The sequence below is a fragment of the Haemaphysalis longicornis genome, unplaced genomic scaffold, assembly GCF_048455015.1.
Source record: "Haemaphysalis longicornis isolate Haplotype H1 unplaced genomic scaffold, Haemaphysalis longicornis Haplotype H1 scaffold_4, whole genome shotgun sequence".
NCBI classification, from domain to species: Eukaryota; Metazoa; Arthropoda; class Arachnida; order Ixodida; family Ixodidae; genus Haemaphysalis; species Haemaphysalis longicornis.
Genome location: NW_027526361.1, coordinates 175675630 through 175692542, shown reverse-complemented (window position 1 = coordinate 175692542; position 16913 = coordinate 175675630). Strand labels below are relative to the sequence as shown.

At 50.4% G+C, this 16913-nt stretch overlaps 1 protein-coding gene across 1 annotated transcript in view; it reads right to left on the bottom strand.

Moving 5' to 3' along the window:
* LOC144179518 (uncharacterized) overlaps nucleotides 1–16913 on the bottom strand; it is a 51943-nt gene that overhangs the window by 14784 nt on the left and 20246 nt on the right. Inside the window, exon 2 of the mRNA XM_077707905.1 lies at nucleotides 14594–15573. Within this exon, the coding sequence (XP_077564031.1) occupies nucleotides 14594–15573 (980 nt within the window). The remainder of the gene's footprint in view (nucleotides 1–14593; nucleotides 15574–16913) is intronic.

The window sequence follows — 16913 nt, the reverse complement described above, 5'->3', positions numbered from 1 at the left end:
CTCAGGGAAAGCGCCGCCGCAGGTGAGCGGGCAGCTGTGACGGGTCTTCTGCCAAGGGGGGCCTTCTGCTGCAGACCGTCTGCGAACTCGCTTGCTGGCGGAAGTAACCGCGCGTGTAACGTGGCCGCTGCAGCTGATGGATGGGCTCGCGGGCCGTTCGGAGGAAGGCTGCTGCTCCGTCTGGGCCGGCGACCTTTCGTGATTGCGGGTTCGGGCCTTGGATCGAACTGGCTGCCTTCTATATACCCGGGGAAAAACAACAACTCATGATGTGCAAGACGTACGTGCAGCCGCGAAGCAACGGATATAACTAGGGGTGCTCCGTTGGGGCCACTTGATTGCGGGGATTGGTTTTTATACGTTCGCTCTCCGTTTCTCCCGACTACCTGCCGTCAGATCCGAGTCGATGGGGGAGTGTAGTAATGCGTTGCACGGCACAGAATCGGTGGATTGACTGATGTCTTGTGCGTGCGGCGTAACGTTTCTTTTAACATCGCCTTCCACCCCCATGACAGACCGAGAGTCTAAATTTTGCAAAGAATCCAAACCTCCAGCTTTTGAGAAAAACTTTCAAACCCAAATTCCGCGAAATTGATGGCCGTTGTATCACATTCTACACTTCACTGTGCACGTGTATTTAAATGAGTCCACCTTTGTAGTTTTTTTTTAAGATCTTCCTAACCGCGGTCAAATTCTTCCTGTCTGAAATAGAATTAGCACGCAAAATTGGCAAGGTTCGATACGCAGCTGATTGCGACTGTCTCAATCATTTTTCTCTACGCAATTATTTACGCCTGCTAGCTGTGTAGCTTGGGAATAGCAAAACAGGTTTGCCAACAGAATTTTCGTTATCTGCAGGCTGACTAACGTAACTATTCAGCAAGGTGAAAATCTAAAGATCGAGAACAAGATTACTAGAGGTTACAGAAATTAAATGTCTTAAACCAATAGGTTAAACCAAAACCTATTCATGAATGTTCACATCTGGAAGCTAATTAATGAATTTAGTAGAAACGTTGGTTGCTGATACAGAATCGCAAGTTTAGTGCCACCTCGGTTAAAGTTGACGGTGTACTATGCACTTTGCTATTCCGAATTTCTGATATTGTATTCTTGTATTTGCTGTAGTGCCATGACTGGTGAAAACTATTAAACGCTTCTGATACTCCATAAAAGCATTTAGGGTGCATTAGAAGGCTGTCAAGGCAAGCTGATTGATCTGCCCAGTCAACCTGTATTTGAAAAATACGAAATTCTACAATCCAACCTAACCAAATCAAATCACATACAATCATTTATTTTTCCAGCATCGAAAATGCCCTGAAACGGTGCACAGACGAATAGCCCTTGCGGTTTTACCAGGACTGTGCCCCCCTTACATAGCATGAATAAGTAGATTACGTAGAATAAGTAGAAAATAATTTATTTCATTTCATGAATAATGTTTATTTCTACTGCAGCACATAGCTCAAAACCGTTTAAATCACTCCTGTCATGATATACAGGAAACCAAATACCACCTGCGTACTCAACATAGAAATGTACCCAAAACTGTAGCGAATAACAACGAACAGAATATGCAATTTCAGGGGCCGGCAGCCCTTAAACTGTTTTTTTTTTGTTTTTGAGGATGAGTGCTAGAAATCACAAAAAAATTGCCTCAAAGTACGTTGAGAAATATTGAACTGAATGTAATCTTGAATTCCTTAGGACTTCTGGGTGGGAGTCTTTCTCCTTTGTAATATTATGTTGTGCTTTATGTGATGAGTTATGGTTATTTTTTAAACTCTCACGTGGTGCTGCACATGATGTCGTAAACATTCACTGTTCATCGCTGGACTTGTCGATTTGTGTAATCTCTGCACATTGGACGTCTGAAAAGGTAAAATCCCGTTTTGTATTGTATTGCCCCGAATACCCCGTCCAGTTTGCGTTTTCTACTTTGTAGCATCCTTCTTCGGTCGCCAAGCCCTGTTTTTTCAAAGAAAAGCGTGCGGTGTGCGCGCAGACCGACCGGAAGACGCGGCTGTTAATGGGAGCCATCGGCCCAGCTTGGGCATCGGCGTGGCCGCGGCGTTCCATACCCCCCGTGGCGTCTGTACTGGTCGCTTTCGGGCTCCGGGTCCTTGGCGTAGTTCAAAAGACCGTTCTGCTTTTCCACTGTTTACTTTAGTGTGTTTTGCCGGAACTACTTTCTTTGCGCCCATAATTCACCAAGCGCGCGTTTCCGAGTTTAAACCTTGTGTCTGTGTTTGATTGGTCCCTTTCACTTTGGCGGGAACATGGCTGAGTAGTGTTTAAAGCGTCTCCCCGATTGGCTGCAGAAAGTGGGGCCAGAATGCGCTTTTTTTTCCACGAGTCCGCATGAAGTGTATATCAAGAGGGCGGCGGGCGGCCTGCACCGGGACTCACTTCAGAAACTTTGCCGCTCGTCGTCGGACCCTTTTCCCCGGGAGACCACGATTCGGTCAGCCATGTCCCGTTAAATATTCTTAACCTTTTGACTGTCTTTCTCATTTATGTAAAAAGTGTATTGTTTCAAGTTCGTAGGTGCTAAATGTCATCAACGTTACCAGTAAAGTAAACAAGTTAACCTTTAACCCTTCTTCGACGTATAGACTTCTTCACCGCGATCATCAGGCTACCGTAGCGGCAGTTATAGGGAAGAATTTCGCCGTTATAGTATTGTCTTACGCGCCTGTTCTTTTAAGTAGATGTTGGCAGCGGCTTCCAAACTGTAAAAAGGTGAGAACCCGTCGGGCCTCGCGACCTTTTGCCTCGGCTTCCTTTTTTGCTCCTGAAAGAACCAAGCAGTCTACACTTCCTCTCTCAAAGACTGCGATATACATCTGACGCTGACAGCATTAAATGGGAAACGTGAAATCATGTAATGGGAGCTAACCTGTTTTCTAGCGTATTTTCTAGCCGGAACAAAAAGTAACAAATCTTTCGTGAACTAATAAAGCTGAGTATCACCATGCACCGACTTCACTCAGTTAAAACGTTTTGTATAAAAATTTCCAAGCAAACAAGCGTTTAAGGTTGCATTTTAACAAATCTTGTGGCTATAACCCGCGACATTTATTGGCGATGAAAGCAGCCTTAAAGATTGGTGACGACAGCGTCTCGAGGAAACCGAGCAAGAGGAAGCTTGGAGGGAAGGGGCTCGACACAACGAAGACAGGGCAAACACAGATGGGCAAAAAATAGAAGATGCGTGCGGCGGGAAAGTCGGGCGCCAGCCAAGAATTCTTTCAGTCGCCCATGAAACATCGGAGTCTGCCCCACTTGGCTCAGCGCTGAAAAGGCGCGCAAACAACTGCAAGGGGGGGGGGGGGGGGCAGGGGCAGGCAGGCATGGAGGACAGGAGTAAAAAGCTGAAATCGACGCAGGCAAGCCGGGGCATACGAAAACAGCGAAAGGAGACGCCTACGGAGAACATGGCGGGGAGCGAGGAGGTACGATAAACCTTAGCGACCGACGCAGCAGCGCCGCCCGTTTTGTTTAGACTCGGTCGCGTACACTGTTGTCTTCTCTCCGCCGAGAGAGCGTGGTGACCTAAACAGCTACCGGGACAGTTGCCAGGCCGCGTCCGATCTCGGGTCCCAGTAGAAGACGAGCTGCATTATAGGAGCTTTGAATTATGCAGGGGTACTCGGCCCTACGTATGCTTCCCCTTCAGCCGATGTCTCATTTTTATGTTGTTTCTAAATCAGCCAATGCTGTATTACCCTAAGCCTCAAATAAACACACGCATCAAAGAAACGGTTTTTTGACTCAGTCAGAGCGTACAAAGCAAGACAAAGGCTGAAAAAGAAACGAGGGGCGTGCTCAAGATATAGAGGTGGAGAAGAAATTTTAAGCTGTGGGGCTTGCAGTTGTGCACTGAATGAGGCGATGTTAGACCTGTCGCTGTGAAAGTGTCCCCGAATTTCAGAAAAAAAAAGAAATGATACGGTGCTTTGAACATTTTACCGCCTATAATAGGACACAGATGCTAGCGCGGTTTGCGGAATCGTCTACAAGCCGAGAGGTCTTCATTTCTGATTACCTCTTTTCCCGTTTCCGGTTCCAGGAAGGTTCCCGTAAGCGATTCCGGTAAGGTTGCCGACAATTTTTGTGGCATGTTGCCACTTTGAAAAACAGAAGCTATGATATTTCTTTCGGTATTTTGTTTACATCCGGATGGGAGGAGCAGTAGATCAGTGCAAGTCTTGACCTTGCCAGGGAGAGAGCACGCTTAGCGATGCTGGCATACGATACTGCTTTTTCTATTTCTTGATCACGTTGTCGAGTGGCCGTCGTGGGAGCACTGCTGGTGATCGCCGTCCTCGCGGAAACGCTCACAGTTCCACAGAGTGTTCGGAATTAAGACCCACCGTGTAAATCTGAGAGATTGGCGTTGCTGGGTGTGCAAATAAATGGTGCCGGGCACAACTGGTCAGGAAACAAGTTGTGCAAACGCCGAAGTAAGACAAAATAAACATGGTTTCTCCCAGTCGCAATATCGGAAAAATTGTTTCAGTAAATTCAGTGAACGTGCCCCTTTTTTCTATGAAACGAATGATTGCATGAAAGGTCGCTGCGGCAGCAAAGCTCAACATAACACAGTGTATTCATTATCGTCCATTTTCTAAAAAAACAAAACATCCCTGTGCGAACGAAAGTCCACCTCTTATTTGCCTATGTAGACCAGTATTATTTTAAGAACATTATGTGACGTGCAGATGGTTGGGCAATTTCTTACACGTCCATTTGCGACAAAACGCGGAATATAGAACACGGCGAATAATTGCACAGGCCGGGCGCTAACTCTAGATTGGAGGTCCATGAAAACCCCAATAGAAATTCAGGGACAGTTTGGCTGGGATGTTTAATTATTCAAAACCAGCACGCATTCCCGCATATAAAGTGTTCCTCAATACTCCATCGCGGTTATATGCGTCCCAGTGCGTACCTAACACCGCTACACGGTTCCAGCATACTGCCGCTGTTATGATTTGGCAGTTTATTGGCAGGGTATGTTCCACAGATTCAAGAATCGGAACTGTGCTAGAAGGTGAAGCAGTAGACGATCAAAGTTGCCGTTCGCCAATTCTGGATTTCGCCGGTTTCTTCTGGCACAGTCGACATTACGTACACAGGATTCAGTGTACGTGTAACGAACTTCTTTGGGTCAACCATCCCAGTGTTTTGGCTGTAACATACTCATACACTCATTGATTGCTTGCTGCGTGGCCCGGCAGCGTTTTTAGCAATGCGCGCGACACTAGGTTTTTCGACGCCAGATGAATGCGGTCCCGACCCTGAGAGGATAACGGTGCTAACCTGCACGCATGCTTTATATTATTCTCAGAACTTGGAAAAAACCCGTGTTTGGCATGAGAGCTTGTATCGTGCGAGAGGCTCATTCTAGACTCGACTATGGAACTAATACGTCCCTCAGTTTAGCCCCGAGAAAAGCGGCCGCCCCGAGGATTGTTTGACGGACACTGCGGTGCGGAATCGTGCGTTCACAGATTATGCGCCTCAGGTCTTCGCCTGCATCCCGATGTGTGCGCAATGGGGAAGCGGACTGATTTAGCTTGAGAAAGAACGGTCCCGTATCGGCGACATTCAACTGCGTAAGATGTAATAATGTTTAGCCACGCTTAACGAGTCCCCATGGCACCTTCATAGTTGCAATGTGGGTCGACAGGAAAAAAAAATTCCGCCACCTTCCCACGAGGGGAGCCCTCGGGTGATGCAGGCATCTCACGGGGTTCAATTCGTGTTTCCGTTATGTTGGTTACCCAAATGTGCTTGAAGTGTAGTGAACCTTAAATGATGCTTAATCACACGTAGAGTTCCGAGTACGTAAAGACCGTCTTCATCGGAAGATTCAACAGAGCCGTCGTCGTCAAGCGAAGCACGAGCAAAGTCAAGCGGAGTCGAGCAACTGTGTCAAGCGAAAGTGCGCGCTTAACTGAACGGGCGCCGAGCGCTCACCGCTTTATGTGTGCGCTTGAAGGGGAGGAGACAGCGGAGGAAAGTTGCGCATGCGCGCACATGGGAACGTAGGCGAAGCGCGCCAGCTGTTGTTTTGAAAATGAGCCAGAGAGAGCGCATAACGCACAGCTGTCGGAGAGAAGAACGGAGGAGAGTTTGCGTATGCGTAATGAGGAGTGCAGACTACGCCGGTAAAACGCGGGACAGGCCGAGCGTAAGAGATGCCTTGCATCTAAAACTGGCGGGTAATGGTGGTGTGATGTGTCCGCCAAGGTTGATCGCGGCATGCTCCACGCTATGATGTATGCAAGGACTGTATTTTTTATTTCCATGCATATTTTGTACCTTGGATTCTCTTCGATTTTGTGTGTGACATCACGATCTTGGTGTTGTTTTTCGTTCCTTTAAGATGGTTTACTTAATTTGGGACACACGTATTTCCCAAACACCTATTGTACGCATCTCATACCACGCTTCTGCTGTGACCCTATACGAGGAAAAAGGCTTTTTCGTCTGTGCCCTCACATAGCTATGCCGTGTGGAAGTAAGCTTTGACTTTGACTGTGAAGCATCTTCCTGGTTAATGGTATTGGTATCTGTGGTGCATTGATGGTCATGTGCATTCAATGCTGCAATACCCACCTTCACGTAACTGGGTAAATCACAATGAGCAGCAGTATATATGTGATGGTTCGCCTGTAGTGATTATGGTGCAGTCCATGCATATAAAAAAATCATGCTCGAGTTATAAAAAAAAATGCCAGACATTAAAAGGCAGCTTGAGTGTCAGTGAAGATAGCTCGCTCACGGGCATACTGTTTGATGAAGCAGGCAAAGGCCACCCGCACAGCTGCGAGTTCTGGAGCACTAGATGCTGTCCGGTGACTAAGAATGGTGCTGATTTAAAATGATGCGTGAGGAAGGGGTCCACATCACCGCACGCAAGATGCGTGGACTGAAAATACAGGAGCAGCTGACACCTAAACGACATCACCCTGTTGGCCCTTCTTTAAATAAACTCCTGCATTATATTGCCACTGCTGGTAATGAGTTTGAACTTTGACGCCATGCCCTGGGCAGGCATTCACCAACCGCTCTTGTTTCTCCACATACCCAACTTGGGGGATAGCCGCTGGTAACTTGTGGAGACGACGACGACGAAGAAAGGGACCCGGAGAAGAAGAGAAGGAAGAGGAGCTCGAGAGTTCAGCAAAGGCTAGAGGTTCGCAGCTTGCTTGTGGGCATAAGTTCGCCTGTGTAAATAAACCATTCCGCTAGTAGTTTTGTTTATACCGTGACAGAAGTGGTGGAGGTGCGGGGTACATGATACCCGGTTCATCAGGGGCTTCGAGTAAGCTCCAGGACACCCCGATCACGCCTGTTCACGAGAGGACCAGCCGCCGCCTACTTGGTCTGCCGGTGGAGTACGGGCTGCTTCCAGATCGCAGAGCCAGGATGACGGGACGGGACAACAGCGCACCGGTCCCACCTGAGACTCCCATGACACTTGGGTACGTGGTCCAGCAGCAACGGGTGCCGAAGTCCTTTTATGGCGAACCTTTCGAAGATGCGGAGGACTGGCTCGACCAGTTTGAGCGTGTCGCCAGATTCAACGGTTGGAATGAGCAGCGTAAGCTTCACAATGCCTACTATGCTCTGGAAGAATCCGCGCGTACCTGGTTTGAAAACAACGAAGCTGCAATGACCTCCTGGGACCCGCCGCGGTGGCTCAGTGGCTAAGGCGTTGCGCTACTGAGCACGAGGTCGCGGGTTCGATTCCCGGCCGCGGTGGCCGCTTTTCTGATGGAGGCGAAAAGCAAAAACGCCCGTGTGTACGAGATTTCGGCGCACGATAAAGATCCCCAGGTGGTCAAAATTAATCCGGAGCCCTCCACTACGGCGCGCCTCATCGCCTGCGTTGCGTCGGCGCGTTAAACCCCCACAATCAATCAATCAATGACCTCCTGGGAGGCTTTTCGCCAGCGGCTACTCGCTACCTATGTGAGCATGGACCGCAAAGAAAAGGCTGAGATTGCGCTGCAGGCGAGGAACCAACGTCCGAATGAGAGCGTTGCCATGTACGTCGAAGACATGGTTAGCTTATTTCGGCGCGCAGATCCATCCATGCCCGAGGACAAGAAGTTGCGGCATTTGATGCGCGGCGTGAAGCAAGAGATCTTCGCCGGACTGATGAGGGGTCCTCCAAAAACAGTCCCCGAATTTGTTGAAGAGGCCACCGCGATAGAGAGGGCGCTTCAACAAAGGGCACGGCAGTATAGCCGCCGGGAAACTGCGGTCTCTGGTACGAACGTTCTGACAGCGCTGGAAGGCAACGTCGACGGCCTTTGTGAACTGGTCAGGAGGATAGTCCGGGAGGAGCTGCAGGCAGTGCTTCATGGTGAGGTGCGCCGTCCCACTGTGTCAGTTACTGAGCTCGTTAGGGACGAAATCAGGAGGGCTGTGCGGGTTCCCGAACCAGCTGACGAGTGTGCACGGCCAGCGCTGCCCAGATCTACGTATGCAGAGTCCCTGCGTCAGTCCCACTACTGTCCTCCGCCTACTATCGCCACTGTTGAACCGCAACCAACCGCCGTAAAATTCATGCCGCGTCCCGCCGCGCCACGTCCCGCCGTGCTGTACTCAGAAGAGAGAAACTCCCGGAAAAGCGATATCTGGCGCACCCCTGACCGCACACCCCTTTGCTTCCACTGCGGGGAGGCTGGTCATGTGTATCGCGCGTGCCCATACCGCCAGGCCGGTTTGCGTGGGTTCGCACTCAATGCACCGCGTCCACGAAACGGAGAACGTCCACCTGAGATAGCAAGATACCTCGCCGAACGTCACGACATGTTCCCCCACCGACGCTCTGAGTCCCGTTCGCCGTCCCCGAACCGACGCCGCTCCTTCAGTCCTCGCTTCGCGCCCAACTCCACCAACCGCCTATCGCGCAGCCCTGAAAGCCGGGGAAACTGAAGTCAGCGACCCCTGGAGGTGAGGCCGCTGATGACGAATCGCTCGAAGATCCTCCATTGCGACGACGACGACGGGAGCGACGGGATACCAACGACGAGACGCCCAGTGACAACAAAATCTGCACCACCCAACCGGCTTCCTGCGACCTACTTGTACGAATCGACGACTTTCCGACGACTGCGTTGGCCGACACGGGTGCAGATTACTCCGTTATTAGCAAGGCTCTAGCGATTTCACTTAAGAAAGTTATCACCCCTTGGACAGGCCTACAAATTCGCACAGCTGGGGGTCATCTACTTACACCTGCCGGTATATGCACTGCGCGGGTCGAGATCCGCGGCTTCACGTACATCGGCACCTTCGTAGTACTTCCCGATTGTTCGAGGGATTTGATACTGGGCATGGACTTTCTCAACTCGTATGGGGCCGTTATTGACTTACCGAAGTCCACAATCACCTTCTCCACAAAGAAAGCTATAGCCGGAAGCATCACCGACCGACATGACACGGCCCTTCGCATTGTCGACGACAACGTAACGCTTCCCGCTCGCTCAAGCGTACTTGTCGACGTTAGAAGTGACGCATTCGTCGACTACGAAGGTATAGCCGAACGAAATATCCGGTTGCTATTGGACAAGGGTATCTGTATCGCAAGAGGGTTTGTACACCTTCAGAATGGGTGCACACCCGTCTTACTTACCAACTTCACAAATGAGCGTCGCCACCTCGCGAAAGGTACCACCGTTGCATTCATCGAGGAAGTCGCCGAAGTGACCAATTTAACCACATTGGGGACAACTTCGGATGAGTCGCCGACAGCTGACATACACATACCCGTGGAAATCGACCAGAAACTCTCGACCACAGAGAAGGATGCTTTAATACGCCTTGTTCGCGAATTCTCCGATTGCTTTGCCACGACATCTAAAGTGCGCCGTACGCCGGTCGCGAAGCACCGAATAATTACGGACGAGTCCGCCAGGCCTGTGCGGCAGCACCCGTACAGAGTGTCGCCTAAGGAGCGGGAGGCAATCAAGACGCAAGTGGAAGAGATGCTGGCAGATGATGTTATCCAACCGTCGAGAAGCGCATGGGCCTCACCTGTCGTGCTAGTAAGGAAAAAAGACAACACCCTCCGTTTCTGCGTTGATTACCGCAGATTGAACAGTGTTACAAAGCGAGACGTCTATCCCCTGCCCAGAATTGATGACACATTAGACCGCCTGCGTGATGCTAAATTCTTTTCTTCATTGGACCTGAAATCTGGCTATTGGCAGATCGAAGTCGACGAGCGAGATCGCGAGAAGACGGCGTTCGTGACACCGGATGGCCTGTACGAATTCAAGGTCCTTCCCTTCGGCCTATGCTCTGCGCCGGCTACGTTCCAGCGCATGATGGACACTGTTCTGGCTGGACTCAAATGGCAGACGTGCCTCGTGTATTGGGATGACGTGGTTGTGTTTTCTCGCACGTTCGCAGAGCATTTGTCCCGCCTGAAAAGTGTCCTGGAAGCCATTCGTGCAGCGCAGTTAACTATCAAGCCGGAGAAATGTCACCTAGGTTTTCAAGAGCTTAAATTTCTGGGCCATGTTGTGAGTGCTAATGGCGTTCGACCAGACCCCGAAAAAACGACTGCTGTAGCCTCGTTTCCTCGACCCAGTGATAAGAAGGCTGTCAGACGCTTCTTGGGACTTTGCGCATACTACAGACGCTTTGTGGAAGGCTTTTCTCACATAGCGGAGCCCCTCACGCGACTTGTGAAAGATAGCGTAGCCTTCGAATGGAGTGAGGAACAGCAGAATGCGTTTGACACACTCCGTGAGCGCTTGCAAACTGCACCCGTGCTGGCTCACTTCGACGATGCTTCGGACACCGAAATTCGTACTGACGCCAGCAACGTTGGCGTCGGTACCATCCTCGTACAGTGGCAGAACGGTGTAGAAAAAGTGATAGCATACGCTAGCCGCGCTCTTTCCAAAGCGGAAAGTAACTATTCCGCGACAGAGAAAGAATGCCTAGCAGTAGTGTGGGCTATCAGCAAGTTCCGCCCGTACTTGTACGGTAGGCCGTTCCGTGCTGTTAGCGACCACCATTCCCTCTGCTGGCTCGCAAACCTCAAAGATCCGTCCGGACGGCTTGCTCGATGGAGCTTACGGCTACAAGAATACGACATCACGGTCGTATACAAATCGGGTAGGAAACACTGACGCTGACTGCTTGTCCCGAGCACCGCTTCCGGCCGGATCGTCCGACGCCGACGAGGAATATCCGTTCATCGGAGTCGTTCATACTGCGGACATGGCAGCACACCAATTGGCCGACGCAGAATTGCGACCACTCATTGAATACCTTCGCGGAAACGTTACCACGGCTCCACGCGCCTTTCTTCGGGGACTAAATTCTTACTGCCTACTAGACGACGTACTGTACAAAAGGAATCACGACCATAGCAAGGAGAAGTTTCTCCTCGTCATTCCGTCAGCATTACGAACTGAAATTTTACAGGCCTGCCATGATGAACCAACCGCTGGGCACCTAGGAGTCAGCCGCACGTTTGCAAGAATCCATCAGAAATACTACTGGCCCAAACTACTAACATCAGTGCAGCAGTATGTGAGGACCTGCCGTGACTGCCAGCGACGCAAGGCACCAACCGTCAAACCCGCAGGACTACTACATCCGCTGGATCCGCCGGACGCACCATTTCGCCAAATTGGAATGGATCTACTTGGCCCATTCCCGAGGTCGTCATCGGGGAACAAGTGGATTATCGTTGCTACGGATTATTTGACGCGGTACGCTGAGACGGCAGCGCTTCCACGTGCAACTGCTGCAGAGGTGGCCAAATTTTTTCTCTACAACATCGTTCTCCGACATGGCGCGCCTGCTGTTATTATAACAGACCGCGGCACAGCATTCACCGCAGACTTAGTCCAGGACGTCCTCCGGTTGACGCACAGCGCTCATCGGAAAAGTACCGCATACCATCCCCAAACAAACGGCTTGACGGAGCGACTAAACCGAACATTGGCAGATATGCTGTCTATGTACATTGACCTTCACCACAAGACCTGGGACGAAATTCTTCCCTACGCCACCTTCGCTTACAATACGGCTGTGCAGGAAACTACTCGCTTCACTCCGTTTGAACTTGTGTACGGTCGCGAGGTCACTACGACGCTAGACGCAATGCTGCCTGTTGACAACGGTGCAATAACCAACGACAATATCGAAAACCTGACGCAGAGAGCTGAAGAGGCTCGCCAGCTGGCCCGCTTTCGAATCCGCACACAGCAAGAAATTGATACCTGACGGTACAATACCGGACGTCGCGATGTGGAGTACCGACCCGGCGATCTCGTATGGGTATGGACACCCGTTCGCCGTCGCGGCCTTTCAGAGAAGCTACTACGGCGTTACTTCGGGCCTTATAAGGTTCTGTCGCGTCTATCGGACGTTACCTACGTCGTGGTTCCAGAAGGAAACGCGTTTTCCTCTCCAAGGCGTCAACATTGCCCAGACGTTGTACATGTCGTACGCCTGAAACCGTATCACGCCCGATGACAAGGCGATGACTGTTCGTGCGCGTTGGCGTCCCCGCCGCATGCTGACGTTGTAACCAAGTGGTTATGATTATCCTCTTGTTTTGAACGAGTGGCATCGGGTCGATGCCATCCAGGAGGGGGGGCAATGCCACGGCTGGTAATGAGTTTGAACTTTGACGCCATGCCCTGGGCAGGCATTCACCAACCGCTCTTGTTTCTCCACATACCCAACTTGGGGGATAGCCGCTGGTAACTTGTGGAGACGACGACGACGAAGAAAGGGACCCGGAGAAGAAGAGAAGGAAGAGGAGCTCGAGAGTTCAGCAAAGGCTAGAGGTTCGCAGCTTGCTTGTGGGCACAAGTTCGCCTGTGTAAATAAACCATTCCGCTAGTAGTTTTGTTTATACCGTGACAATATCTACACACCTGGCTTATACCAAAATACGCCACAAACTTCTAGGTGCCGAAATCCATTTAACTTGTTCTTCCATATAAACAAGGTCGACGTGTGTCTCAAAACAAATTTCGGGGCTTTTTGTACTTTCAACCCGTCCTATCCGTTCGAGTTATATTACGTGGCGGACGCTTTTCTGATGGAGGCGAAAACGCCCGTGTATTCAAGATTTCGGTGCACGTGAAAGATCCTCAGGTGCACAAAATTAATCCGGAGCCCCCCACTGTAGTGGACAGACACTCAATCTTACACTCCGCGGTTTTAGGTTGTTTTCGCTTGTTTGTGAGGGGTCGGCTTCAGTACATGAGAGAGCGACGGTAGGGCAACCACATGCGCTCAAGTGAGTGCGTAGCCTATTTATGCAGCGTACTTAAACAAGGGCACGCTTCGCCGGTGGTGCATAGAACTAAAATAACAGCGAATAACGTAAAAAAAATTCTGCACAAATCACTGCGCTTCTTGTCTACGATATTCGGGAGCTTCCTGTAGGTTAATCGAGGTGCATTGTTTCAGATATCCAGGATACTGCATTCACCCTCTGTATCGACATTGCCTCTGCTCGTCGGGAAATGGTCGACGTCACGGTCCTTTTCCGTGTTAATTGTCATTCCGGCAGAAAATATTCAGTAAAATTTTCAGTACTCGAGAAACGATCTACATAGACGTCATAAAAGTGACATCATTCTTGGCCCCTTTTTTATGCGTTTTGGATAGTAGGTACACGGCCGCTGGATGAGAGCGCACGCAAGGCCTTTCATCCAGCGGCCGTGGTAGGTGCCTCTCCTCAGCGAGACTCCGTTACCTCGTGGGTACAAGCCCGGCAGTTACTGCACACATCCAGCGCCATCCACTGCTTCACTTGGAAAACTCCTATTGTTCTATGCAACTGCTAAAAGTGGTCTGCCGTTCCACCACAGTAGCCTATTGCTAGAACCGAGGTGTTTTGGAACGAATGCCGCGGGTTCGAGCCCCAGCGATGCCAATGATTGTTCAAAGACAAGTGATCTTTAGGGGCTGGGGCTGTTGGCGTCTTCTCTCCTCGTCGTAATCTTCGTCTCGTGAGGTCACGGTACCAAAACACGCGAAAACTCGTTTACGCCTCGCGCAAGCACGTAACGCGTACTAAAAAACACTGGGACACTCGTTTACGCCTCGCGCTAGAGACCTTCGTGCTTCGAAGACAAGAGACTTTTACAGCAAAGCTATATACCTCTATCCCCCAACGGTTTCATCACCAAGGCGCCAAGAATGCACTTATACACCGCATGCTTCGCTCCTCCTCATGTTTCACATTAGTGGAGATGGCCCGGAATTTTTCCTATTGTGCAAAGCTCTCTTATCTCAATTCTGCCAATTATTTCTCTAACCAAAAGTGGTTTGGTGTCTTTCAAGTCCGGTTTACAGGTGCGGCGTGGCAAATCGAGGCCTTTAATTAAGGTTTTGCATCGAACTGGAAGTTCAGGGTTTTTACCTATCTTGAAACAGAATTTCGCAAGCGGTGAAGCTTCGACCAAATAGAACAGCCGTGTGCTAGTACAAACTGCATAATAACCACGAATAAGGCTTCAACGAGTAAACGTCACCCTAACAGCAAGCTTTTGCTACTTGAAAGATGTAATACGCTAGGTCTCACCGGTGAGGCTCATGTCAAAAGACTGGGCGCCAATCTTCGCCAAGTCCTGGACAGTCCTCCAGGTAATCGTGAGCAGCTGGTTCTGCGACAGGTCCACGGAAACCAGGTTAGGAGCTCCCTGGAACATGTGCGCGGGCAGGACTCGGAGTCGGTTGTACGACAAGTACAGGACAGTCAGCTGCGGCAGTCCGTCGAAGGCCTGAGAGTCCACCTCGGAAATGTTGTTGTACTTGAGGTCCAGCTCAGCAACCTCGGGCATTCCGCTGAAAACGCGGGAACTCAGGCGCTGCAATCTGTTGCGGAACAGGTCGAGCCGCCTGACCCGTGACAGGCCGCGGAAGCTGTTCTCGGTCAACTCTTCGATGAAGTTGTCGCTCAGGTCCAGCTCCCTAACGGCGTTCAAGTCTTCGAAGGCCCCGTCATCCACGACCTCCAGTTGGTTTCGTTCTAGGAAAAGGTGTGTCAGCGATGGCAGGTCTTTAAGCGAACCGGCCCGCAGCCTTTTCAGCTTGTTGTCTCCCAGCTCGAGCCTCTTCAGACGAGGGAGGTGCGCGATGGCCTCAACGTCCAGACCTGTGATTTCGTTCGAGTCAAGCGACAGTACAGCTAGTCGCGAAAGGTTGTGGAAAGACAGCCGCTTGAGGTCTCCGAGTTCTGCTTGCGAGATCTTGAGCCTCTCAATCTGTGGGGTATGATGCAGTGCACGCTTCGGCACGAAATCTAAGTGGTAGTCGCCGCCGAATGCGGTGAACTCTAGCGCCGTTACCCCCGGCTGCCGTTCAAAGGCTCTGAAGACCAAGTGGTCTGGTGCCAGCTTCCGCCCAACGTAGCACCGCACATCCGTAACGTCCTCGGTGGGGTCTGCTACGTCGCAGCGGCAGTACATGGGCTGGTCGATCAGGTTGCAGAGCTCGGGAACAGCATCTGCAGTAGCCGAAGCCGCCAGACAGGCCGTGACTACGACGAAATTCCAAGGCGACCTGGGCAAGTAAAGAAAAAAAATTATCATGAAAGGCATTTTCTCAACCCGCCAGTAAGGCCTTTTCAAAAGGTTTGAAAATTCTGTGTTCCCCACCTGCCACCCCCCCCCCTCCCCAAGACAATACAAAAATAAAGCGGAGAACAATACCAGCTCCAACAACGCATGGCAGGTTTAAAGCCAAAATAAGATAAATGAACGCGACTAGAAGCAATTTTTTATAAAGAAAAGCCAATTTTCACGTTAAAAAAAATTGCTCCTGCCAGTAAGGCCTGAGCAAAACAGCGCGAAAGACAAAGACAAAGCCAGGACGACAACGACTGCGCTGATAAAACGTAAGGTCTTGTTAGCGCAATCAGCCAGTATGCCGTAATGACTAGATCATGATGATGATGGTTGGGTTTTTATGGCGCAAGGCCGACTAAGGGCAAAGAGCGCCAGAGAAAACGTTATTTAATGAAGTTAAGTGCTTACCACAAAAAGGTAAGTAAGAAACGTGTAAACCGAACATCGTAAAATCAATTAAAGATAATGGTGATCGCTGGTGTATGGGGCCAGTTTTGATTATGCGTGATAGGAAATGAGGTTTAAAAACTTAACGCCTGACAAATACTCAAACACACGTTTCACGGAAACCATGGCATCGTCACCCTGAAACAGCGATGGATGTAGGGGAATATGTTGTCTGTAGAGTTCTCTGAAGTGTTTGTGTCGTGTTGTGTGAAGTGCCTTACATGGGATTAGTAGGTGCACTACGGATAGGGCCTCTCCGCACCTGCTGCACTGGGGTCCAGAAGATCCCGTCAGCAGATACGAGTGCGTTGCATGGGTGTGGCCTATCCGCAGCCTACCCAAGGCGACTTCCGTGTGTCTGTTGTGCGAGTCAGCTGTGTACCGTCCCAAGTGTGGCTTCATTGCATGTAGTTTGTTGTCCGTCTGTTCGTTCCAGTGGGTTTGCAATGTTCTGCGCAAGTGTTGTCTTATGTGTGGCTTGAGGTCTGTATATGGTACGGTTGTTATGTCTACAGTGTTCCTGAGTGCAGCAGCAGCGGCCCTCTCGTCTGCCAACTCGTTCCCAGCGATCCCAGCCGTAATGACTAGTAGGCGTATATTTGTAGAACGCTGCTTAAACAAAATGCCAAAAGTATGAATTGTGGGATTTCGGAAACGGAAGGTAGCATGCGCCCCACCGGAACCGAGCCACAGTAGGTACCTCTTGTTCAGAACGCATAGAATGAAACCGCTACCCACCACGCGGAACTTATTGAAAATTATCATCGGTGCAGTGTATACGACGATGGAGTCGGTACCGTCTACATCAACAGCGGCTGCGAAACATGG